Source organism: Melopsittacus undulatus, chromosome 8 (genome assembly GCF_012275295.1).
Source record: "Melopsittacus undulatus isolate bMelUnd1 chromosome 8, bMelUnd1.mat.Z, whole genome shotgun sequence".
In the NCBI taxonomy this organism is placed as follows: domain Eukaryota; kingdom Metazoa; phylum Chordata; class Aves; order Psittaciformes; family Psittaculidae; genus Melopsittacus; species Melopsittacus undulatus.
In genome coordinates this window covers 19,002,382-19,030,045 of record NC_047534.1, presented here as the reverse complement: position 1 = coordinate 19,030,045, position 27,664 = coordinate 19,002,382, and the positions used below count along the sequence as shown (strand labels likewise).

The 27,664-nt window shown below is 41.5% G+C and overlaps 1 protein-coding gene across 1 annotated transcript in view; it reads right to left on the bottom strand.

Moving 5' to 3' along the window:
* Window positions 1-1,640: 1,640 nt before the first annotated feature.
* LOC101877341 (MICAL C-terminal-like protein) overlaps window positions 1,641-27,664 on the bottom strand; it is a 42,180-nt gene continuing 16,156 nt past the window's right edge. The window contains exons 6-11 of the mRNA XM_031050259.2: window positions 21,335-21,429; window positions 19,213-19,305; window positions 17,171-17,264; window positions 6,209-6,308; window positions 4,927-5,000; window positions 1,641-4,014 (exon numbers count right to left, since the gene is read on the bottom strand). Of these exons, the coding sequence (XP_030906119.2) occupies window positions 3,830-4,014; window positions 4,927-5,000; window positions 6,209-6,308; window positions 17,171-17,264; window positions 19,213-19,305; window positions 21,335-21,429 (641 nt within the window). The 3' untranslated portion in view covers window positions 1,641-3,829. The remainder of the gene's footprint in view (window positions 4,015-4,926; window positions 5,001-6,208; window positions 6,309-17,170; window positions 17,265-19,212; window positions 19,306-21,334; window positions 21,430-27,664) is intronic.

Below are 27,664 nucleotides of genomic sequence, written 5' to 3'. Positions count from 1 at the left end.
ATCTGCTTCTGGGACACACAAGATGGAAGCAAAAGGATGAGACAGTAGAAGAGAAACCTCAGTTTAAATATGCCAAAAGTTACTTTGAACTCTGAAGAGAAGCAACCGTCCATCTGTCCTCTGAGTATGAGAATGAGGGTAAGTTCAGAGCCACTGAGCAGGGGACAATAGTACAGGTGCTAACATAAGCCCCAGTTCTTGCTTATTCACTTTCCTTATCTCAAGCAGCACATTGTTTTGGTCTGTAAGGCTGGTAGAAAACAAGCAAATGAGGTAACCTGACAGAGGTAAAGTCAGCGGAAGATATAAACTGGTGATTAAGGTTTTGATCACCAACTCTTAGTGATCCACACAGTGACACTTCCTTCAGGTCTTCAAGGAGCTGTTTTAATTTGTATGTTATGCCTAAGGAAACTAAGTTGTGAATCCCTGTGTAAGAATGTGAGGAAGTTTTTGACCTTATGGAGTTTGTAACCTCTTGTGCTAAAGGTAGAGTTGAATGCTGTCTACCTTCAGGGTGTCATTATTCCTAAACTATAACATGAATCTGTGAATTGCAAGATGGTATGACCTACTTACCAGTATAGGAATTAAGAATCTGATATTATTTCTTACCTATGGATCTTTCCTAGACACATACTATTACATTATAGATGTTGGTAGAGAAAAATTGCTATGGAAATGATTCAGGGACTTCAGAGAGTGAGATAATTTTATTTTTTCAAATAGAAAATTGTTCACATCTAGTCCATTTACACATACTCAATACATCCCAGCAGATCACATTATACCAAAAAATAACAGTGCTAAGGACTTAAAAATGAACAAATCTATTACAGGTTAACAAGTCATTTTACAGAAAAGATTGAGCAGCAAGAAGATTCATAAACCAAACCAGTGTTTAAATACATTTCTAATACAAGCCAACCATATTAAATTGACCTGTGAACAGTGCACATAGCTTCTCTTTTTTAACCTGCTTCTCTACTCTCACAGTATATGAAGACCTGCTTTAAAGAACTTAAGAGCTTATTGTTTTTCTAAATCACTTGAACAGTTTATTTCTGGATCTAATCTTGTGAAGTACTTCCTATCAGGCAGGGTAACAGTTGCCTGACAGGTTTATTCCACCAAAGAGCGGACACACAGTTTTGAGTGACATGTGTTATGACCACATTGCATCCAGAATAGAATCTTTTTAGCAAAGAATATACTTGAGGTCCACAAAATGCTGATGGCATTCAGCTTCTGTTGACTCTAATAATCCCAAGAACTTAAATCTTTGGACCTAAAAGGAAAGCACTTTTTTTTGTATTTGGTTTTATAGCCAAACAAGTATCTGCTGTAAACTGAAATCTCAGGGCTTAAATATATTGCAGAGCAACCTGAACCTGACTGATTGCAGCATGTGCACCTTCTTGGAGTGAGCAGGCTGGACTTTGGTAGAGGAGAGCAATCATGTTTCTCTAATTATTCCCTTCCTCTTCCTCTTTTTATGGCAGCAACACTAAGCTGAATGGAATTTTTAGTTTGTAAAAGCGAGATGAAGAAAACCAGTCTTTGACTGATATAGCTGGAGGTTTAGCTGGAGTTCTCTGCTGAATTCCCCTTCTGTGCAAAGTATCAAGAAGTTTGCTTGCTTTTCTTTTTTTTTTTTTTCTAAATACCTTGAAAGCATTGTGGCTCTCCATCTTCCACAGCAAACTGACAATGTTCCAGACACTCTTGTTCTACATGATTACATGAGGCTTCTGGGAACAGTGATAAAATCCAGAAATTTTCTCCACAAAACTGGAAATACAAGCAGAGCTCAACAGAGAAAATTAAAATAGTTATTACTGCTCTGCCTGCTCCGACTTTGTGTCAATCTTAAGTAACAGAGTCAATTTAAAAATCAATTGCTGCAATCCATCTCAATAAAAATGTAAACTGAAGATCAGGTATGCTTAGCTTATGAATGACAGAGGGAAAAAAAAAGTTCTGATGGTAATTTTGGAACACATTTAAGGAGTCTGCTTTGTCTTTCCACTGTGCTGAAAGACAAATTTTACTATTAAAGCCCTACATGCTATGCTTTAAGGGTATCCCTTCAATTTATGGTAACTGAGAACATCTTTTTAAAATCTTAATTCATATTTTTTTACTATTTACCAAATGGATAAAGCTATCTACTCTACAATGCACACCATTACCTATACATAGCTGTTAGAAATACACATCTATGTATCAAAATCAGAGACAACATCCAAACTGTAAAATGTAACCAGACACTCTTATCCTCTTTAAACAGTCTAATAAATAAATATAAATACATAAATATTGAGGAATAGTCATATATTCCTCGCACTGATAGAGGTATATTTTTTTTCTGTGGTCAATAGTAAAATCTTGCTTGTATCGTTAGAAAGGGTATTTTAAATTTCTTATGATACAGCAAAAACTTAAGATAATTCATACCTTGTTGTGACAGGATCCAGTGTGTCTGTTACCCTACAGATACTTACCAAGAGATTTTTTAGCTTAAAGCTTTTGTAACAGGAATGTTTCTAGCTTTGGCTGTACCATGGGCTGCAAATAAGCACCATTCATAAAAGAACGAGAATATCAAATCTTCTCAGTGCATGAGGTAAAGTGATATTCAAAAAGAAAGTCTAAGTTTCTCCTTGTTTTTTTCACTTTGAAAATCTAATGCATCATACATACAGTTGGACGTACTACCAATCTTAAATTGCAGAATTATCTCAGATTTAACAAAGTACTTGAATTACACCGAATACTAAAGAGAACCTGCACATACGCTTTGCCAATATCTACAAATACATATACAGAGAAGACAGGAGATATTTCCTTTAAGCCAAAGATATGCATATGTTCTTAAGCAGCAAGGTAAATGTAGTGTAAATATACACGCAATATTTTCTATCAGATGCTGACATTAAAAAATCAACACTTTTTTTTGCAATCCTTTTGAGGAATTATTCTCAGGAAGATCTTTAACTCATCACACCCTATGATACTATGTGCCACGTATTTTATCAAGCCATTGTAAAGCCTACCCTACAAATACTAATTGGGTTTGGATTATTAGTTTTAAATTATCATTTAGCATATTTTAAAGACCTTAATCTGTGACATACAAAAGCTTTTTTGAGCATTTGACAGTTTTAAGGGTAGTGACCCCTTTGATAATCCCTTACCATTCTACAAAATGTAGGGATTTAATATTGCTTTAACTTCTTGTTCAAAAATACACAGTGCACTGAAACTTGCAAATACCTAGAAAATTAATTTCTGATACTGCATTTACAGTAGTTTTAATGAGTGCTTATATGTAGTTATTAATCAAATGACACTTCCTCCACCAGAAATACAAACTAACCTTGTTTTTATATGTGATGCTTGCTTTCTGACCTTTAAATAGTTCACTATGGCTTGGCTGTGCCAAAATATTAACAAAACCACATACAGATTCAGATAAACAGATGGAAACTAATGTCTCAAAAATAATAAATGATGTCAACATGCTTCTCAGAAACTCTATTCTCAGCATCAAAATAATATTCCAAGAAAACAAAAGAGCTCTGATTTCCCTTTCACAGACTGATGCCTGTCAGAGAGGTAAATTCAGTCCTATTCTGTATTCCAGTGATCCTTTAAGCTGATAGTGAAATGACTCACTCTGGTACGAGCAAAAGAGCTGCTTAAGCACTTTTGATAACAAAGCTTCCCAAATAAATTGATTTTCAATTTTAATTTCTCCATTTTTCATAAGACTGTATCTCCATGATTACCAATATTGCTGAAATTATGTTTATTTGCATGTGGCTGTTTAAATCCTGCTCCGCTGGTAGCCTCTAGATAATATAATGCTTTCAAAGTGCTGGTCTTCTGCTTTTTCTTTCACTCTCTGCTCCTCTAAGGTAGACACAAGTTTGTCTCTTTCTTCAACCACTTTCATCATCTCAGTAAATATTTCAACCTCCTCATTCAGATCCATTTCATCTTTAAGGCTGTCTGAAAGATCACAAACCAAGAGGTCAAAATCCAGATAACACGCTTGTTACACTTTACATTTTAACTGTTGGTGTGCAGCTTGAATTAATATTATGGTCAATGAGAAATGAAGTCAATAGCAGTTAATGTTTTTTTTTTTATGTTACAGTCCAGCATTTGGACTATTTAAGGTTGATCATTAAGGCTCCTTAAAGGCTAAAGTAGGTCTTTTAGAAAAACTTTGACTGGAATGCATAGGAAGAGCACAACTTGTTTACAAAAACTGGAGTTTAAATTTAATTTATAAGATAAAAAGCCCAACCATGAAATGTAATACCTATAAGGAAATGAAAAATGTTTTTCAGAAAATGCATTGAAAACTGCCATGGCTTATAAAGCACATGCTTTGAACATGACAGGCTATTTTTGGGTATTCAGTGCTATTTAACTCCCCTTCTTCCTTCATTCCTCCTCCCCATGTTCTCTTTTCTAATATCAAATGAAAGGGCAAGCCTAAACTGTAACTCAAAGTATCTGAAAGCAATTCCAAAATACTGTGGTAATCAGTAATGCTACAGCTGGCACAAAACCAGATAGCCTCTTTCGTGTTTAAGTGGTTGAAACAATTACTTTCCATTGCTTCCCACCATTGCATGTTAGCTGGATGTTGCTGCCTGCGCACACAATTAGTGCAGTTACATGTGCTAGTGCTTCTGATCCAGTTCAGTGTAAAACTGGGCAGGTTAGCTTAGCTGTCTTCACTAGAAGTCAGATGAGAAGACCTCTCATGTTGCATTTTGTTGGCTGAGCTGCCCTTGCAGAAGAGAACAGGAGGAAGAGCCTTAGCAACTCTGGTCCTCTTGAAGCAAACAGGGATATGTACGGGCATGGCCTATCACTGTGGGCTGGAGCATACACTTTCCTTTGACTTACCATCAATGGCCATCTTCTCTCTCAGTTTTTGTTCCAACCTGCTCTGGTGGTCTTCCAATTCTAGCTCTTGGGCTCTAGGTACAATAGAAAGTAGGTTAAAGGAGCTTTTTTTTTTTCCAATAAAGACCTAAACATTAATATTATTTCAACCAAGAGATTCTGTGTTCTGTTTATCCAGTGTTTTCTCCTGTTGGGCAGTCAAGGCTAAAAAGTTTGCCCATGCCTACATTGCCACAGCAACACCAGATATACCACTACCACCTTTTGTGTTACGTGTCAGATTAAGCTCTCTCATACACTGCAACATTTCACGCTTTAGCCAGCTGTGCTTTGTTGGCAGCACCCACAATATAATTCTGGATAGGACTGAATGCTCACACACACATGAATTGCCCTGGCGGGCTCTCTGCGCAGGAATGAGTCCTGAGTGAAAGGAATAAACACATGTAAATGCATCCAGACAACATTTTATGTCCTGCAGTGACAAAAGCAGCCTGCTTTTGCTTTTTTAACTGCTTTTGCAGACAGTGTGAGCAGGAAGCATTACTACTGCAACACACAATGACAATTGAACTGGAAAGAAGGTTTGGCCCCTGATAGCATCAGCTAGGGAGAAACTGGGGTGCAGCTGGAACTAATGGTTGGTCTGCATCACTGCCCACAGGACCGGGTGCTGAGTGATATGGGAATGATAAATGGCAACAAGCACCCCGCACTGGTGTGAAATCCATGGGTGAGTAATAACTCTCATTGCCCTCCCACATGATCCAGAAATCCTGGAGAAAATAGCTGAGAGTCACCTCTGCCTATCTGTTGAGCACATTTCCAAGGAGGCGAGGTGAGGCAACAGAGCTACAGCCTATATTGCTTCTATCAACTACAGTGGCATCCGAGGCAGCTTTTATTTGCTTGGTGCATCTGCTTACTTCATTGCTGTAGTGAATTCCTAGATCTTTTCCCCTATGTCCAATGAAACCCGAGATAAATTTGTCAGACTGCTTTTCTTTCACAGAAGAAAGTTCATTAGACGCACATTATGTAAATGTGGAGCGTCTACATGCTATATTGTTTTAGACTATGCTATAGGATTGAAATAAATGAACCCCTGTGAGAGGGAAGGACAAGGATGGCTCAACTGAAAATCTGTGCTCGAAACAGGTTGTAGCTACTCTGGGTACATTTATTCCACAACAGTCTCAAACTGCAGCACACAGCAGTATTTTCAGTACATTCTTCCTCTCTCCCCTCCCCATCTTTAGTACTAATGCTTGTCCTTACTTACATAATCAGGAGCTCAGACTCATAACGCATTAATTTATTCTTCTCCAGGACCAGCTCAAACCATTCATGTAGCATCTGAGTTTCATCCTTTGTGCCCAAATCTGTTTAAAATAAAAGGCTTAAGTGTGCATTACCAGCTTTCTTTCCAACACACCGCTTAAGTTCACATAAAATAGTCCTCATTTGTAAGTCTACATGAGTTCAAATGTAGATTTTTTTGCTGTAACTTAACATCAGTAAAGTCTAGGTATAACAGGTATAACATTCTTGTCTACATTTGCTTAAATGCTGTAGTTTATTGCATATGTTGTAGTTAAAGATGCATTAGAGTTAAAACCACTTTTGCTCAGGCAGTTAAAATCTACCTTTCAAATAATCATATAGACTTTCTTTTCTTAATGGGCACTCTTTCTTTCTCTTAGTTCTGCCTTTGATAACATAGTTCCTCTGCTGATACTGGACTCCAGCAGCTGAACTATATGTATAAACAAATAATCCCATTAATGCAATCGGACTTCAGGATGTACATCCTGGCAAGTATCAACTTAGCCCCTGTTTCCAGTGGGTGGGCATCAGACACACAATCAAATCCACAAGTTTCTGGTCATTTTCCAACTGGCCTCTAAATCTGCATCTGCTTTGAATGACAGGAAAGGCTGTGGGACAGGATAACTCTTCTATTACCGGGTGGCTTTGTAACACTTTGGGCCAGGGCATCACTGTTAGGCACTATACAGACATGAAACTTGAGATGGTGTCATGGTTTAAGCCCAGCTGGTAACTCAGAACCATGCAGCCGCTCGCTCACTGCCCTCCTTCTACCTTCCCCACTCCCAGAGGGATGGGGAGAAGAATCGGAAGAATGTAACTCCCATGGGTTGAGATTAGAACAGTCCAGTAACTAAGGTATGACACAATCCACTACTGCTGCCACCAATAATAATGATAAGGAAATAACAAGGCTCACCACCTGCCGACCGATACCCAGCCTGACCTGAGCAGCGATATAGGGCTTCCAGGTAACTGCCCCCAGTTTATATACTGGGCATGACATGCTGTGGTATGGAATACCTCTTTGGCTAGTTTGGGCACAGATACACCCTCTCCTTCAGCAGTTTCTGTAACTTGTCATATGGGACTCCATACAGCTGCATTCCATCTCCAATGCTTTCCCACAATATGGCAAGACCCATCAGTAAACAAGGCATACTGTTTTTCACTTTCTGACAGTTTATTATATGGCGGGGCCTCTTCGGCTCGCATGACCTCCTCTTCTGGTGACATTCCAAAATCTTTGCCCTCTGGTCAGTCCACGATGACTTCTAGAATGCCTGGACAACTGGGATTTCCTATTTGAGCTCATTGTGTAATTAGTGTAGCCCACTTGCTCCATGTCGCATCGGTTGCATGATGCGTAGAGGAGATCCTGCCTTTGAACATCCAGCCCAGCATGGGCAGCTGGGGTGCCAGGAGGAGCTGTACTTCAGTGCCAATCACTTCTGAAGCAACTCAAAACCCTTCATAAGCTGCCAGTATCTCTTTCTCCGTTGGGGTATAGCTGGCCTCAGATCCTTTGTATCCCTGACTCCAAAAGCCGAGGGGTCGACCTCGAGTCTCCCCTGGAGCTTTCTGCCAGAGGTGCCAGGTAGGACCATTCTCCCCAGCTGCAGTGTAGAATACATTTCTTACATCTGGCCCAGTCCAGACTGGTCCAAGGGCCACTGCATGAACTATCTCGCATTTAATTTGTTCAAAGGCTTGTTGTTGTTCAGGGCCCCATTTAAAATCATTCTTCTTTGGGGTCATGTGATAGAGAGGGCTTACAATCAAACTGTAATTTAGGATGTGCATTCTCCAAAACCCCACTGCACCCAAGAAAGTTTGTGTTTCTTTCTTATTAGTTGATGGAGACATTGCTATTATCTTGTTGATCACATCTGTGGGGATCTGGCAACGTCTATCTTGCCATTTCATTCCCCAAAATTGAATCTCCTGTGCAGGTCCCTTGACTTTACTCTCTTTTATAGCAAAACTGGCTTTCAGCAGGGTTTGGATTTTTTCCCTCCCTTTCTCAAAGACTTCTTAAGCTTTATTGCCCCACAGGATAATGTCATCAATATATTGCAGGTGTTCTTGCCTCTGTTCCAGTGCAGTCTGGATCAGTCCATGGCAGATGGTAGGGCTTTGTTTCCACCCCTGGGACAGTCAATTCCAAGTGTACTGGACGCCTCTCCAAGTAAAAACAAACTGTGGCCTGCACTCTGCTGCCAAAAGAATTGAGAAAAATGCATTGGCAGTGTCAATCATGGCATACCACTTGGCTGCCTTTGACTCCAGTTCATACTGAAGTTCTAGCATGTCTGCTACAGCAGCACTCAAGGGGGGTGTGACTTCATTCAGGTCACGATAGTCTACTGTTAGTCTCCACTCTCCGTTAGACTTTTGCACTGGCCATATGGGGCTACTGAAGGGTGAGTGGATCCTGCTGATAACTCCTTGGCTCTCCAGTCTATGGGTCAGCTTACGGATGGGAATCAGGGAGTCTTGGTTGGTGTGATATTGCTGCTGGTGCACTCTTGTGTTCATGATTGGCACTTGTTGTTCTTTGACCTTCAGCAACCCGACAACAGAAGGATCCCCTGAGAGACCAGACAAGGTGGACAGCTGCTCAATTTCCTCTGTCTCCAAAGCAGCAATACCAAAAGCCCATCGGTACCCTTTTGGGTCTTTGAAGTACTCTCTCCTGAGGTAGTCTATGCCAAGGATGCATGGAGCCTCTGGACCAGTCACAATGGGGTGCTTTTGCCATTTCCTCCCAGTCAGGCTGATTTCAGCCTCCAGTACAGTCAACTCTTGGGATCCTCCTGTCACTCCAGAAATATAGATGGGTTCCACCCCTTGACAGCTTGATGGCATCAGGGTACACTGTGCATCAGTATCTACTAGAGCCTTATACTTCTGTGGGACTGATGAGCCAGGCCATGTGATCTGCACAGTCCAGTAAATCTGACTGTCTCTTACCTACACCTGGCTGGAGACAGGGCCCCTTTAATAGTAATCACAATATTGGTCACTTACATCTTGTAGACAGGGATTAGTATTCTTTATCACAGGAGCTCTTCTACTCCATCTGGGAACCTGCTCACCAGAGACTGAAGCTGCAGCTTTCATACGATGATCATCCTTAACCTTTGTTCAAGGATGTTTCTTCTTCAATTCATGCACCTGTTCTTCCACAGCTGAGGTAAGTTTTCCATCCCACTTCCTCATGTCTTCTCCGTGATCCCACAGGTAAAACCATAGGGTGGCCTGTATCTCCTGTATCTTCTCTCTTGAGCAGTAGGGTGCCTTTTGTTAATAGCTGAGACATGGACGGGTACACGTGGGATCTGGACAGATAGGATAGATCATCTCCCAATTGTTTTAAGTCCTGGGACAGTTTTTCCACAGCTGAAATTATAGAAGGGGTGAGATTGTCTTTGAACTCTCGGAGTTGATGAACCAGCTCATCCACTGTTGGTGGTGCTACGTCATACCAGGTTATTAATGCCAATGAGTGTGCATACGATGGTGATGCACTCCGTGTAAATTTCTGCCGCATGGGTCTTGTACATTCGACTTCATCTGGATCTATGGATGCATTCCTGGCATCCAGCCTATGATAGATCATCTCTAGAATGGCTGATTCCATCAGAGATTGGATACCTTTCTCTGTAGTGGTCCAGTTGGCTGAATGACTCATAACATCATCCTTGTAGGGAAACCTGTCCTTCACAGCTGCCAAGAGCCGCATCCAGAGGCTGAGGGACTGTTTCTCTTTTGCAATTGCTGTTGTCAATTCCCCCTTCCCTCAAAAGTGATCCCAGATGCTTGGCTTCCCCAGCTTCTAGTTTGTGACCATTGGCCCCATTGTCCCAGCACCAAAGCAACCAGGTGATGATGTGCTCCCCTGAATGATGGGTGAAATCTTTTTGCCTATTCCATAGCTCAGTTGAGGTCTGGTGTCGAGAAGTCATCTCTTCTTTTTCCTCTTCCTCTGATTCACACAATAATAACTCTTGTTCAGATGCTGTCACATGCAGCAGGTGCATTCGTTCTTCACCTTTCTTCATGTATGGGTTGCTCTTTGTGCCTCTTGTTTCTGTTTCCCCTTGCATACAGGAGCACCTGATATTGGCATGAATTGGTCCTTTGGTTTAGCTGCAGTGACTATCACTGTGGTTGGAGTGGCTACAGTGCCTGCCACTAGGGTTGGAGTGGCTGCAGTATCTGTGCTTGGGGTCAGTGCGCTGCTGTGCTTGAGGGTTGAGTAGCACCAGCAGCTGTGTTGTCAGGGTTTGAGCATCTGCTGTACTTGTTGCTGGGGCTGGTGTAGCTGTTGTCCTCGGAGTTGGAGTTGCCTGTTGTAGTCAAAGTTTGAGTAACTGCTGTACTTGTTGCTGGGGTTGGTGTAGTTGCTATACTTGGAGTAGCTGTGTTGTCTGTTGTAGTCAGAGTCTGAGTAGCTGCTGTACTTGTTGCTGGGGCTGGTGTAGCTGTTGTACTTGGAGTTGCCGTAGCTGTGTTGTCTGTTGCTTTGCCATCAGATCCAGAGACATCTTTTTCCCTTTGAAAATGCTGGATAGTGTTGAACAGGGCTCTGTAGGCATAGGCCAAGCTCCAGCATGTTCCCATGATATGTGCCTCTCTGATATGTCCAGAATGAAAACACACCTCATTTAAGTGTTTTACCAGTTTTTCCGGATTTTGCACTTGTTTAGTGGTGAACTTCCAAAGCACTGAAGGAGCCCACTGGCCTAAATACTTGCCCATACTGTCCCACACACACTGCCACTCATGACTGTCCAGCCTTGGGGAAAATCTCTTGGTCCTCCTATATCTTCTTCTAACCCTAGACGAGACCCAAACCTGACGCTGCTTAACTTTTGAGATCAGATGAAACGATTGTGGGTAAAACACACTCTGTATGTGTGCCAACATGGTGATCCCCATCATAATCAGCAAGCAGGTCTCAAGGATACTCAAAAGCCATTCAAAACTGTCAGAACTCTCAAATTATGCTGTAAATAGTCTGGTGGGGGAGCTGGGCGTGTAAGGAAATATCTCCTTCATAGGTTGACCACCCAAGGAGGGAAAAAAAGATGTGTGATTGCTAAACACTTCCATTATATACCTCCCAAAGTATAGAGGTGATGACCACACTGGGAACGCAAGCCAGACCAGTTTCATGATCAATGAGTCTATTGTATTACAAGTCATTACCATAAAGTGCAGTGAAACAAGAACCTTAGCCCAGACGCCCCAGCCAATAAACACTAACACAGCAAATAATGGATGTAAGTAAGGTATGACATCCTGAAACTGTGAGATCAAGAACAACAACTTTGAGAGCCAATAAATCAGCATTGTGATGAGTGACTGTTAATCCAAAACAATAAAAGCTTATCACAAATACCATTAGACACACTCTGGTCAGATCTCTTGTTATCTCAACCCTTAGTTCCCCACATTGGGTGCCACAAAGAACTGTCATGGTTTAAGCCCAGCCAGTAACTCAGAATCATGCAGCTGCTTGCTCACTCTCCACCTTCTTCTTCCCCCTGTTCCCAGAAGGATGTGGAGGAGAATTGAAGGAATGTAACTCCCACAGATTGAGATAAGAGCAGTCCAGTAACTAAGGTATAACACAAATCACTGCTGCTACCACCAATAATAATAATGATAAGGGAAATAACACGGGAAGAGAATACAACCATGCGCCGACTGATACTCAGCCCAACCCCAACAGCAATGTGGAGCTTCCAGGTATCTCCCCACAGTTTATATACTGGGCATGACATGCTGTGGTATGGAATACCCCTTTGGTTAGTTTGGGTCAGGTGTCCTGTCTCTGCTTCCTCCCAACTCCCCCTTCTCCCTGGCAGTGCATGAGACTCAGAAAGTGCTTGGTCAGACTAAACATTACTGAGCAACAGCTAAAAACATCGGTGTTATTAGTGCTATTCCCAGGCTGAAAGTCAGAAACACAGCACTGCACCAGCTACTAAGAAGGAGAAAAATGACTGTTACTGCTGAACCCAGGACATGTCTCCCAAAGATCTCACAGCTTGACTCTGCTTTGCTGAAGAGGAGGATGGGTTTCTTTCATCAGGTGAGGGCCTTTAAAGCTCCTAAAATGCTGTCTGTACAAAAATCTTTGGCAATGAAGAACCCCATGTACTTTCAAGTGGCAAATCAGAGCACATATGTGTTTATTTTCCTTGCTGCCCTTTTTAGCATGCTCATCACTTCACATTTTCCATTAATTTTCTTCACAAAACAAACCCACCCCAACACCCCTTGATGCAGAATTACAGCAGTGATAGCACTGCAAACACACCTCCCACAATGCCTGCTCTGCCCCTCTGCCATCTGTTGCCATGAAATAGTGATCACTTGTAGGAAGCGAATATCTTACACTGCTCCAGGTTGAGGCAACAATTCAGGTGACACGCTGACCCCTTCAGAAGCATGAAATCAACAGGCAGCCTGTGCTCCTGCCTCAGCACATGGTAGTTGCACACTCCACCACTGTGTGTTGGAGGCAGGGCCAGCTGGACCTGGGACAAAGCAAAAGGAGCCAGTGCCAGCAGTCAGGGGAACACAGCCCTCTGCTCCTCCAACCTTTTATCATGCTGCTAGATAACCAAGTATAACCCACCCATAAATAATCTTGGCTGTTTTCTGTGGATAGAGACTTCTGTGGATGGACTGCACCTTTATTTCAGATTACTGAGGGTGCTGAGATATAAGCCCAAAGGTCTCAGGTTCAAGCTCCAGAGATGACAACTACAAAAGTAGGTCACCAGGTGGAAAGAGAGCCAGAGTCCTGGACAGCTCAACAGTATTTCAGATGCCTTTCTGTTGTCATGTTTTGCCTCTACTGCTTCAGCGGTCCGTCACTTTAACATGAAAACCAGGAGCTGACTCCACTCAAGAACAGCAGTTTAGAGTCCATCTCCTTTGGGCAAGCAATGATCTTGCTCAATGCAGCCCTTTAGCAATCCTCCCAAGCAGAAGGGAAATATTATGTCCACCAGCCCATTTCTGTGGTTTCATCAGGCACAGTCATCCTCCTGCCAGTGTTGGAGGAATTACATGGGCCCTCATGCTGAGGACAAGAGTCATGCTGGTTTGAGTGCAGTTCTGCAATTTCTTACCAGGATTTGAACTCAATCTGAATTTACTGTGAAATGGGAAGCTAAACAGCAGGAGAGGGCAAAACAATCTTGGTCTGATTTCTGCCTGAGTCTATTAAAACTTGTCAGTAATTGATGTTCTTCCATGGGATCTTCCAGGTCAGTGAGCGGTGATAAAAAATGTGTTTTTAGAGTGACTGCTGGAGCAGTTCTCACTGTGACATGCCAGAGGTGGCTTCTCCCAGACCCAGTGCAGGGATGCAGCATTAGTACCCAGGGACTTTATATGCCACCATCAGAAGTTATCATCAAAATTTGATCTAACTTACCGACAGTAAAACCATCACAGTTGTAGGTATGTGTATGCCCTGTACACACAGAGAGAATTACTGCTCCCTTTTTCCTGTTTTCTTGATTTTTTTTTTTTATGTTTCACAGAATCACAGAATCCCAAGGGTTGGAAGGGACCTCAAAAGATCATCTAGTCCAACCCCCCTGCAAGAGCAGGGTAACCTAGAGTACATCACACAGGAATTTATCCATGCGGGCCTTGAATATCTCCAACGTAGGAGACTCCACAACCCCCCTGGGCAACCTGTCTTCCTTTTTACACTTCAAAATCTGTGTACCTCTAATAAAAGACTGCATATGTATGTTGACTGAGGTAAGCAAAGAGTAATGCACTTGGTAAAAATGTCACTCATTTTAGTAAAATCCTCAGTACAAACCAGAATAAAAATAGCCCTTGCTTTACCTCAATCTCCATCCCATAGAATGCCCCCAGGTGTCCCCAGGGACATTTTTAACCTGAGCTTTTCAAACGTTTTTACTTATAATGTTAATAGTTATTTAAGTCTGATAGAGTGTTTTAAGCCTTCTGAGGGCGGAACAAGCCAATGAAGTATTTTGCATTATGCAGTAGGACAGATCTTTTTAAATGTTAGAGGGAAAACAATTTGTGAGTTTGTTTTGTGAGCCACACTGGCTTTCTCTTACAGCACTGCTAAAGCGAAAACTTGCCTCCTGGTTTACCCAAGTCTCCTTTAACTTACGTACTGTTTGAAAGTGAGATACTCTTCCAATCACATTGTAGCTATTTCTATTTTCAATACTTCTAGGGAATGACAGGCTGCATAGGAGTATTTACTAAATGCAGTTCTCAAAACATCAACCTTCTGCTCTCCAGAGTGATGCTACGCCATCCCTCTATAGAGCAGTCACACAGTAAAGGGGCCTTGGCCAGTTTATACCCTTTCAGGAACAGCCAAACTTCATATTCTTCATTCCTACAGGTTTAAACTGATTTCTTTTGACTCTGTTGAAAGTTCTGAGAAACCTTGAATATGCTCCTTATGAAGTAAAAAAATAACGGCATGTGCAGATATTTGTTCACCTTCCAAAAAATTGAGAGATTTCTTTATATTCTCTAAACACAGATTGTCTTTCATGATTCGTTCAGTCACTGATTGGTTATGCTAATTTCAGTGGAAAATGTGTTTTGAGATTTTTATTTCTGTATTTTCTGGTAGGCAGAAGATCTCCATAAGCCTCCACAAATGTCAGTGGAAAACAAAGCAACAGTACATCAGTAATTTATTATTTGGTATTTTGAACCAGAATAAAGCAAATAACGGGCTTCAAAAATTATTCATAGGACTGATAGAAGTCCTTTTTATTTTTTTTTTTAAATGCATGATTTGTCACTACAATTAGAAGATCATCAAAGCCTTGTTTTGCTCATCAGTCTTCATGGCAGTTGTTTTGCACCCACGCATGTTCTCTTCTAATTCAGTTGAGGAGCTAATGAATAACTCCTCCTAACAAAGGGGCCATTCATCCCAGGCTTACAGAATTATTAGAGGAGAGTTGCGTAAATGTCACTGAAGACGAGTGTTTGCAGGCCTGTCTCTAAATTTGGTTATTCACAACCTTTGCAGCTCAATATTATTGCTGAACTGTGATCGTTTTCTAATTACCTTAATAATACCTATTAAATCACTTGAATTGTGTAAGCGCAGACCTGCTTAAATACAACTTAACCTAATAAATACTGGTCATTCATTAAACAATAATGCACATTATTTTAAGGAAGGTTGAACAGAATATTAAACTCACCAATTCCTGCATCATTACATGTGTGTTATTACAAGCAACAAAGCATTCACATTTTGTTTGGGAAACTTGCGGCTTCATGCTTTCGCACCAGAACAGTTGAGACACAGTAACATCCTACTCCTCAGTATCTGCCCTATTTGTAACTGGCCACCTACGCACAATCAACAGGGAGAAAAAATAGTACTTTCACCTTAATGAGGGCAATCCAATTACTAAAGATGGGAAGAGAATGAGAAGCATCAATCTCTTGGCAGACAGCCTTCTTTAGGAAATGCGATTGTCAAAACAGCAAAAACAAGAGGTGGCTGTAGGCCATTCTTCTTGGTATTTGGCATCTATTCCAAGAGATAGAAGCCTCTTGTCCTTGTCTGTTTTTTGAGGTTTCCAAAAAACCAACCACCCTGACACAGCTCAGCAGTAAAGTAAAAACTAATCAAAACAAATCCTCAAAGTCTTTTTTGCAGACTTTGTCAGAGGTGGTAAAGTGGGTACCATTTCATAAAAGGCTATTCTTTCGTTTAAGGAAAAAGATGCTAGCCTTTAAATAACAGTTGAAATAGGTTGGAACTATCAAATATAGAAAATCAGTTAATAAATATAAAAGGTTGGGCAAATGCTGTCTTGCTGAATTGATTACTTCAGTGTTAGAATAGGGGCAACAACTGCTAAGAAACATGGTATTAAAAAAAGCCAGCATGTAGATATTGTGCTAGGTTGCCCACCTAAGACAACAAAAAGATTAGGTGCCAAAACATATCTAGGTTTTCAGTGTTGTACAACTGCCTGTCATGAAAACACCATATTCAGCTTTCTAAAACAGAGGTAAATAAACACACATTTGCAATCAGGCTCCACAGAGTCCTTTCAGCACAGAACCACAGCCCCCTCTGAAGTCCTTTACACACATGCTTCACAGTCCCATCCCCATTTTGAGCCTGGCAGGAGCTCCCAGATGTCCCGACCCTCTGTGGGAGGTCTCCCCAGCTTCACTCCATGTGTGCTGGGGAGCAGTGGCAAGGCTGGCTCGGCGGGAGGGTGACACAGTCCTGGGTGTTTGGGACTGTCAGTTCAGGTGAGGGAAAATCTTGCCTCCAACCTGGAGGGACCAGGACAATGTCCCTGCTATCTTCTACGTATTGGGGAAAAAACTGTGTGGTTTGGGTCTGTGTGCCTGGTACTGCCGTTGCTATAGCATGGCCACTGGCTCTAATTGTATTAATGGCATCTCACACTCCAGAGAAGTCATTAAGGACTCTGTTACTAGGCACGGGCTGCTGCTAGCTTGGTAACAGATACAGATACAGCTCTTGGAAACCTCATGGGTTCCCTCCAGAGGATGAAATTCAGCTCAGGATAGGTTTTTGAAAAAAAGGGGGAAGGGGAGAAGGGGCTGGGGAGGATGTAGATCCAGGTTCAATAGGCAAATAATTCCAAATCTGTGACAACCAACAGTAAATTTCTAGCATTCAACCTAAAGATGCTTGAGCTAACAGAGTTTGGAAAAAAGGCAAACAGTGATTTTTTTTTGTCCTTCTAGTTACAGTTCCATTTTAGATTTTGTATTTCTATGACAGTCACTAAAATCTCTCTACTTCAAAAAAATGTGATTTTAAAGAAAAAAAAACCCAACCAAACAAAACCCACCCCCAAACACACACTGCTTCATTTACCTGATTCTCCTCTTAGTTCTCTCTCCAGTTTGACTCCAAAAACCTCCAGAGTTCTTTGTTTTTCCTCCAACTCTTCTAGCTGGCGCTGGACTGCCTGCAAAATTGTAATGATATAAAAGCTACAGACATAGCTTAAAAATTCAGAGACAAAAGTTAGTCTCAGTGATTAGAGAAACAGCTTGAAAGGGTCTCTGAGGAGTTATGGGATTTGCAAACTCATTGACTGCATTAGGTGCCTAAGCAATTTAATAATTCCACTAGGTATCTAAATCCAGCAGGTATGGCCATGGTTTGTGTGGGTAGGTATTGTAGGCACTAGAAAAACCTAGTTTTTTTCTGAACTCTATCTCTTCTGTTGTAAAACAGAGATCATAACAATTCTGCCTTTCAAGGTGTCAAAGTCAATACCTTACACATCCAGAGGCATATATTCTGAGATGCTACCTGAATAATGGTCATATAGTATTGAAGGTTTACAGCCAGAAAATTTTGCTAGCTATTTTGTTGTCTATGGGATTTTGTTGTTTGTTTCTTTTGCTTTCATATTCCCAGGCTTTTGACACATGAAGGAAAGGGTCTAATACCTAAGAAGTGGCATTTCAGGAAGAACTTCTACATTCACTGGTCCATCTCCTTTTAAACAAGATTTTCAGAGGTGCCATCTGGATTATAGGCATGAAACATATCAAAGGTAGCTGCTCAGCAGCTCTCATTTCAGGCTGTGTTAGGGCATACTAAGCCAAGCCCTCAGCAACAGCCTAATGAATATGAAAGATAGTTCAACAAGTTTGGACTTCATTATTTCCACAAAGGGATAAAATAAGACAAGGTGATTATGTATCTATTTTTTTTTAGCTTGAGATAATTTGCTATTCTTAGCTGAAAAAATAATATAGTTGCTCTTATTTCAGATTAAATAAGACACTGGGTTTTCTTCCTCATGGGTTTTATTCTGTCACAGAATTTATAGCAACAGCTAGATATAAGCATTTTCTAAAATCCACTGGTTCAAACACAAAATTTCTCTCCTTTTCAGTAGTACATTTTACAAAGGCAGTGATGTCTGCAAAACCAGAGATTTCAGATTTACATCTGAAAAACGACTTAGTAGTTCCCTTTTTTAATTTAATATTGGTGAAGATGTAGTCAGTGGAAGCTCCACCCAAAACTCCCCACCTGCTGAAGTAATACAACACAAGATAATGACAACTTCTGCTCTTTCCACTACCGTAGCTCCATTACCATTACAGCCTGAATTAATGAGATTAAATCTAGTTCAGGTTTCTCTGCCCTGTGCTGCTGTACGTACACACACAAAAATTGCTAATGGCCACATAAGCCATTAAGGGTTGGGGTTTTTTTTGTGTGTAGAGATAAACACACACACACATATATGCATATGAATATGCATGTATGGTAAGTGAAATAGATAAACACAAAATTTTTGACACCTGACAGAACATAGTCTGAGATCAAGCTGTGCAAAAGTGCATCACAAAATCTTTGAACTGTAATTGATAATAATAAACATTAGTGGAGTCCAAAGCTTTTCCAGCATCTTCCAAAATGCAGGGCCTGTATATAGTGAATTGATCTTGCATCATTAAGAAAGAAAACTATTCACTTTCATTGTTATGGCAGAGAGAGGACAAAACTCATCACTGTATTTTCATACCCTCTTGTAGTACATAGGGGGAATAGTGGAGTTCTTACATTCTCAGGGACTGATGTTACTTTCCCTTTCTGTCTCCTTCCCTCTTCAGTGTATTCTTCTCTTATTGCCAGTCACTAATTCCCTCTTGTTCTTCATACACAGTTACAAAATTATGATGATCTCCTGAGGCACATGTGGATTTGTCACAAACAGAGCTGCAAGGCCCTGCCTCATACACCTTCTTGCTCCTGACTGATAGTTTGGCAGGACTTCAACACAGAAGGCCACAATGAGAAGTGAAAGGAAGTGCAAAGCCCACACTGGGTACCCCTATCCTCACTAGTCCCATTTGTCTCCCTAGAGTGACACCTGTGAGTTACATTTTCACCTGTGCTTTGTGAAGCCTCTTCAGCTCCTCTTGTTTAATCAATTGCTTTGTCTCCCTCTCCAGCTTCCTTCTCCTTCTGATAGACCTTTTTGCCTACAAAAGAGAGAGAGGAATAAAGAAAGGCAATCAGAGCATAAGTATGCCATTACAGGTTTCCTCAAACCTACCCCAGAATCCCAGAACATTAAGGGTGTGGGAGAGACCTCTGGATCTCATCTGACTTGAATCCCCTGCTCAAAATAAGGTGCACTGCTGCAGGGTGCTTGGGGCAACCTAACTGAAATGAAAATATGCATGTAGGAATAATTTCATGCATTTGCCTACATTGACTGTAAATCATTACAAGCTCTTATTGCAACCCTCAGTGAGTGTGAGCTGTGTCTATCAATAAAAAGTCTGAATTGCAAAGTTGTTTCTGCAGACATCACCATGACCAGAGAAAAAGCCAGGCACAGGGAGCACCGATTTAAGGAAACGCAATCTGTTTCTACTGCTGTAGCTGCTAAGTAGTAAAATTCACTATGGATCCCTTGCAACACAGTAAAAGGGATACATCCTTTTATTAGAAACAGCCATCATAGAACACTGTCTGCAGCCCTATTAAATATTCCCCAGTGCCAGTTCTGTACGGCATTACAGAGTATTTTTTTTCCCTTTCCCTGGGGTACTTGCTGCTGCTGCTGGGAAAGCAGGGCAGCTACAGGGCTGCCTGAGGGAATCACCTGTGCTTGCTCCATACTGCCCTTGACCCAAGTGATCTGGAAGTACTTTAAAGCTGTGGTTTTCCTATTTTGGAGGAGACAGAATATATGAGCACCATAGACTAGACAAAAAACTATCAAGTGAGGAAGCTGCTTGCTAAAATTTTCCCACTGAGTTTTTCCAGAGACACAGTGGCAAAATATCAGGCAGAACTGGCATGCAAAAAAGTGCTAGGTAGTAGCTGAGAGAAACAAGCTGAGTGGAGAATGTGCATCAAAACTGAATCACTACTAATGCCCGTGTGTGACAGCTGCTCATTCACACTGGCTCTGGCAGTGCCTGGCAGTGCTGCCTTCCCCACTGCCTGGCCCTGCCTGTTCCTGTGCCTGACTGAACTACTGGGAGTTGCTCCTATCCAGTTTTCTCCTATACCTCCCTTCTTTTCTCTATTTTGTTTAGACTTTATTTAATTCACCATCATATCATTTTACTATAGACTGCCTTTCCTGTAATGGGAAAGATGAATTATGAATTCTGACATCTCAGCACATCCTGAAATAGAGCCACTGATGGGATGTGCCGCCACACACTGCTGCACTTCTGCCTCCTGGCACTTCTGCTCTTCTGGAGTGGTGTGACTGGGTTTCCATTTATAGCCCCACTTCAGTTTCAGCTTGGCTGTTTTTCCAGCATACTGGGCAGCCTTTTGCTTTGCTTTCCTTGTTTCCACCCTACCTCAAAAGCAACAAATCAAAAGGCCACTTTGTACTATTAACTCCACTTACTGATATTCTCCACAGGAAAGAGGTAAACACATTTCTGATGAGCTATTCAGGCAATAAAAGCTCTGTTTCTTCACATTAGAGCTAGGCATCAAGAGTTCATTGGTGCTTTAACCTCATCGCTAGCCACAGGAAACAGATTAGGGCTCAGAGACCCCGCTGTGCAGCTGGCCCTTTCAGCGTTTAGGCTCTGGGTGCAACTTGGTGGCTCATGCAGTGCCACTGATTAGGATAAACACAGAGGTTTCCAAACAACCTGCCTGTAGTGCTTCTCAAATGAAGTTGTATTTCCCCATAGGAAATCTGCATCTGTTTGCTTTAATTTTTTCAAAAGCTTGCTTGTTGGGCTACACATTAAGGCCATTTAAGAGTGCAGCTTCAAAGTGGATTCAGTGAAACATGTCTGTCTGTCAAATTAAGGCCTCCTCTATCAATACTGGTGGAACTTGGGGGAATTAAAGATTCAAAAAGGAAAAAGAAATTTTGATGCTCATCTTCCTTAGAGAGTTTTAATGTGTTTTTTTCTCCATGGCACATAACCTCCACTAATTGCTGTGTGTTTTAGATCAAAATCATATGACGAATCTTAAATACAGTCCAATTGAGGAAATATCTTTCTGTTTCCAAGTCAAGATTACCTGGTGTGTTAATAAAATCTTGCATTCAAATTCATCATCGGAGGAAGAAGTGGAATACTCAGTAGCTTGTTTTCTGACAGTTAGGTGTTCACATCCTAAAATGCAGGAACAAAATAGTCAGTGAAGCAAAAAATACTGTTCTTTAACTTATACAGACACTTTGCACCTGCCCTGAGTTCTAATCAGCAGCACCTAGAGCAATGTGGAAATTCAGCTGATGGCATTAATTAGATTCTTGATGCCTGTCAAAAACTCTGCCTGGGTATATTTGATTTTTCAGGTATTATGTACAAATAAATTAATTCCTGTGTGCAGCACACTGCTCTGAATGCACTCAGCATTCATTAAAATGTATATTTGAAGTTAGCCATATTATCCAAATGATTGTATAAGGCTCACTATACAGTGTAATTGAATGCAAAAAGTCTGAACCAGCTCTTAAACAAATTACCCTTATGTGGCTTGTAGCATCTGGCACCCATTTTTACTACATGACATCTGCTCAGTGTAAAATAGTTGGCGTCAGAATGTCTGGTCATATAAAAAAATCGCAAATGTAATCAGAAGCAAATGGACTAAGAGAACAAGGCTTTATCACACAGCCGCATGCAACATAAATATTTCATTAATTATGTCTAAACAAATGTCACTTATTTTTCTGCTTTAGGAATATTATCACATCATTGAACTGTTGATTAAAATGCCATAATAAGTCAGGAAAATCCATACATCACAACAATGCACTCCATAAGGAAATCTCCAAGGCTGCCATTGGCAGACTCATGCTTTCAGATTTATAAATTAAATTACATTTAATTGCAGCAATTTTACCATGCCTGTATTTCCAGCATCTTGTTTCAACTGGGTGTAAATATTTGAATTTCTTCTTAATTTGTCTAATTCATAGCTTCATTCTCTTTATTTCAGAAAATAAAACGATTTTTGGAACATCTGTCCCTACACTTCAACCTGCTACAGGGTTAATGATTAACAGCTGGGCAACATCTTGGAAATGTATGTTATTTAAAGCTAACAGTGCCGTTTTCCTTTGTATCTTCCAGGTAACAATTGGCTGCCTGCGTGCAAGTTGTATTCAGATTAAAATCACTTCCCATTCTCCTAGTGTAAATGTTTCTTCTCTGCTTTGTCCTGGATCCCAGTCTTGAAGTAGGAATTCCGTCTCAAGCCCTAATTTAAAATCAGAATCCATGAAAAAGATTCATCCCAGACAGTAAAGCAACAAAAGCAAATCCAAGTAATTTGAGGCAGAGATTCTGATTTTTCTGGATAATCTCAAACTTCGAAGAACCCAGTCCTTTTGCCAAATGAAGCTGCAACCTCAAAGGGTCTGGTAGAGCAGGTTTGGGTTCTGCCATCCTTTTTGCAGGACAAGTCCTTGGGCAGGAGACACCTGCAAGTGAAAGCAGGGAGGTGCAATAGCTCTCCCAGATGGGTCTCCAATTCCCAGGCAATTCCCTTGCTCCAGGATTGTCCAAGGCTGCCACTTGGAGGCAGGGACGCTGTCCTGCTTGCTGACCTGCCAGGGACTCTCCGATGGCTCATGATTGCAGAGGTCACACCAGTGCCATGCACTGCCCCATGCTCTGCAGACCAGAATGCAAATCCAACCTCATCCCATCTCTGCCCCCAGCAATGACAGTCAGCCATAAAGCCCTTCCCAATGCATGAGATGGAGGAAGACATGGAGAATTTCAGCCACTACTTCTGGGTAGTAAAGTCATGTATCTTGCTTTTCCCCGTGCAACTAAAAGATTGCAGTAACTACCCTTCAGTCATGCCCATGGGGAAATCAAATTCCCTAACATGCAAAGGGCAAACTTTACAGCCCAGCATGGCAGGAAACACAAGCAATTACACACTTCCTTTCTTCTCTCAGCTGTGGGAATAAGTGACTGCTTGCCTATATCCTCCCTTTCGAGCGGTATCAATAATTCAAAAAGCATTAGAAGGTCTCCAGGAAAACCAGCATGCCATAACACAAGGGCACCTGCCGCCTCCTCAGGGCTGGGACTTGGGAGCTCCTCACCTTTTTGAGACAGACTCAATGACTTCCCCATGGACTTCCAAGGACAATCTCATGAGCACAGGAAGCCTATGTCTGCACACAGAATACATTAATAATACCCACAGTCCTCCCTGTGTCAGTCTACTATGGAGAGCCAGGTATTTGCACCTTGCTTTGCAGAGAAAAGCCATTTAGATTGCTCTGAAAGAGCTCAGCCTTTCAAGTGACACCCAAAGACCTGTTAGACAATAGCCACCTAACTGAGATCAGCAATGTCCTTCATTGTCTCCACCTGAGGATCCTACAGCATGGATGAAGGACCACATGAAACTGCTCAGTGATGAGGCATCTGCTGGACCTACCTGCACACATTGATAGTTACAGTCTCTGTCACATTTATTGCATATATATTTCATGGCACTGATGTTCTCTACTAAATTAATGTGGATAACTGAAGTCACAGGAAAAAGAAGGTGACTGGAAACACACAAAGAATGACAGAATTGGGATGAGAATACAGGGGTTTAGCTCTCAGATGTGTGGTCTTGCCATATTGTAGGGATACAGAAACAGAGAGACAGTGCATTTCTTTCAACATTAAAAGGCACCCACCGACTGCTCTGCTTAACTATTTTTCTTTGGCTATTTCCAAACAAACTAACAACAACAATAAAATCCAACCAAAAAACCCAAACCACTCTTCTTTATCACAGTATCTATATGATCTACTCTAGATGACTGTGCATTAAACTTTCCCATCTCCTAAGGGCTGGAATAAGCAGAATTTAGCTGCCAGCTGTGAGGATATGGACAAGGAGTTCACATATAAAGATGCTCAATTTATGGACTTTTACTTTACTTCATTTAGATTTGAAATCTAGAATTGTAATAGTAAAGTTAGATAATAATAATTTGTCCACTCCAAATATATCAAGCCTTAAAGCTTGAAAGCTACAAAAAAAAATATGTTTTTTTTCCGAATCTTAATTGAACTCTTCTAGACTTGGGCTTTCCCTTTCTAGCCATCTTATTCTTTATAGGGAGTTATTTACTTCTTAATTACTTTATTTCTTAAGTACTCTAGCATCTCCCTAGCTTCTAAATTAACTGGGGAGCTTTTCCTCCCCAGCTAACATGACTTTGGATCTCTAGGAATAGTCAGCCATAGTTTTAGTTCTTAATCGTAAGGGGGAAAGGAATAAATATTTCTGTTCTTGATTTCTACCTCACAGTAGCTACTAGGAGTTTGGTCAAGACACTTTTCCAGCATATCTGATTTACAACTGTTAAATCACATGAAACTCCAGATTATTTAATATTATTATTAATTGTTATTCAATCTGACAGTGTCACAGAATACACTACAAAGTTGGAGGAAACCTCCAATTATTGATATTGGGACTTGGTATCTTCACTTGCGTATATCACAAGAGATAAGAAAAATTACATCCGTAAAATTAAAATCTGGTGTTATGCCAGTTCGTTAGAGCTTGGTAATCCAAGGGTGAGCCTCAAAGACACTTTGCTTCTGCTTAAAGTGCACTGCCATTGAATGCCACCAGCAGCAAAACCATTGCTGCATTCAGAGTGATCTATTGGACCTAAGTCTAGTGCTTTTGAGAATCCTTCCCCTTTTACCATATAAGTCTAAGGTACTGGTTTTCTTAACATACTTAAGGTCCTTTGAACAAAGAGGGAGCTGTCATGTGAAGATGTTAAGAAGGTGATACCTTCTATTAGATGGGAGAGCACTGCTGAATGCCCTGGAAATTAATAGGGAAAACCACCACTGCTGTCATTCTGCATGTCACAGCTCACCTCCCTTTCCTGGGGTGTTTCTGTGTCAGAGTAGTAACTGTAGTCTAAATACACAGAAAGCAGGAACTGTTTTGATAACATCATGCTATTCTAATCTGTTGGCTTCCTCTGTAAGTGTCCAAGATTCCCTGTTTTTGTAAAGTCATTGGTGTTAACCATGACCACTTTCAGTACTTCAGTGTTTTACAAGAGAGGCAAAGCTACACACATTTCTTTGGCACTGGTGTCCCAAACCAGACAGGAGTTGGCATGAGGCAGGAGATGAAAAGGCCTGTAGAAATCAAGAGTGGGGTTCACATCTCTGCTTCTCCATAGATTTCTCATATGGTCTTAAGCCTGAAATTTAATCCTATTGCCTCTGTCCTCTTCTAAAACATGAAATCACTGAGAGTGTCCTAACTTCCAATAACATTACCAACACACAGACTTTCAGTGGTACAAAGATGCAGTAATGGGAACCATGTGTGAACCTGAAATATTTGCAGGAAATCCCTTTTCAATCTGAAAGTGCACAAAACCAGCAAAGCGAGTTCATAACACATCTAATTTTCTGATCAGCAGAACTGGTTGTCCTACTTAATGAAGTGAGCCATGTAAACAACACAGTCACAAACTGAGTTATAAGAACTCTCATCTAAGGGACAGCTCTTGGAATGTATGTCTGTCTCCACATGATTCCCCACTCAGTCAGGGACAGAAATGTTCCTCCCATCTCCATTGCTACAAAGAAGCAACCTTGGAGTCACAAACATCTACCAGTAACCAACCCCCTTCCTGGGCTGGTCCTCTGAAAGTGTCAGGCAAAAGTATGAGAAAACAGTTAACCACCTGATTGATCAATTTAATCAATCAAGTCTGGGTTTTTTCAACTGCAGGTTGGAACACAAAGGATGAATCAATGCACAAAACCCTCAAAGATGTTTGTGCAGTAAACCCAAAGCCTGGCATTGCACCTGGAAACTCCAGTGTGGTCATTTGGAGACATCCGTATGTTCTACTGGCAAACTTGGGCAAATTTTTAAAAAATTCATTCTTTCCCTGAAAACAGCACATGAAGCCCCATTACTTCAGTAAGATTTGTCTATCTCCCGCACAGGTAGTCTGTGCATCCAGATCTCTACACAGTCCAAAATTGCCAACTGGCTCTGATGAATGGCTCTTACGAAGTGTTAGTCTGAAAGCTTTTAGACCAGGTTTAGATGTCAGAAGCTGGAAAGACCCATATGGAAGGTATAATGCAGGCATAAGTTTGAGCTACAGGTAGTCTGCTTCTGAGCAGTTAAGATCTCTGCTTTCTCATGCTGACATTCAGCTGGTGGCTGGACACACTTGGCAGGAAGTGACAGAAGGACAGAATATAGTTGTAGTTTGGACAGACACCTGGGTCTGCAATGCAGAAGTCATAAGCATAGGATAGACATTGTGATGTGTATTTGCAGGTAATGTAACTAAGATAATGTCGTGGTTTAAACCAAGTCCCCCAACTCCCGGAGAGTTAGGAAGGAAAATCGAAAGAATGTAGCCCTCACGGATTGAGAGAAGAACGGTTTAATAGCTAATGCATAACACAAAATCACTACTGCCATTACCACTACAAATAATAATGATACAGCCAATAACAAGCGAAAAGAATACAACACCTCCCCAGCCACAGACCCATAACTCACTCCACCCTGCCCGGCCGAGCACCAAGTGCTCCCTCCTCCATTTTCCTCCAGAGCTCCACCCCTCCTGCTCTCTCTCCCCCAGTTGCATCCTGGGCATCACGTGCTATGGTACGGAATACCTCATTGGCTAGCCTGGGTCAGGTGTCCTGTCTCTCCTTCCTCCCGGCCTCCCCTCCTCCCCGGCAGAACATGTGCCTTGACCAAAAGGCACTTGAACAAAAACAAAGGCCTTGAACAAAAACACCCTCAAAACATGCTCACTATCAAGCAACTATTCCCAGCACAGAAGTCAAAACACAGCACTGCACCAGCTACAAGGAGAAAAATGACTGCCACGGCTGAACCCATGACAGATAAGATGTAGGAAAAGATGAGCAACATAGCAGAAGTAGATGTGTAGAGCGAGACTGACGGTCCTTCCAGGCTGCCCGGCAGTGGATGTCTAAAGGAACACTATAGATACCAGGGAATCATACATGATTCCTCCTGTAACACTCACCCAGCCTCCAAGCATTTTTCAGTTCAGGAGCTTTCTAAATTGGAAGTGGTTTCTAAGCATTTGGTTACTCCCCAGTGAGCTCATGCAGTCTCATCTCAAGCCCTGCACTTTAATCACCCAGCTCATTCTTTGACTCCATAAGCCAACAGCCCATTGAGGGAGAAAACACCAGTGTAATGTGAGACCCACCATACTTGCACAGAATGAGTCTGGCCTCAAACAGGATAGAAAAGCCCTACTGGAAAGAGCCAGGAGGAGTATGAGAAAGAGCCTCATTAAAGTGGTTTCTGCCAGGTGCTGGGAGTATTTTTTTCTCTTCA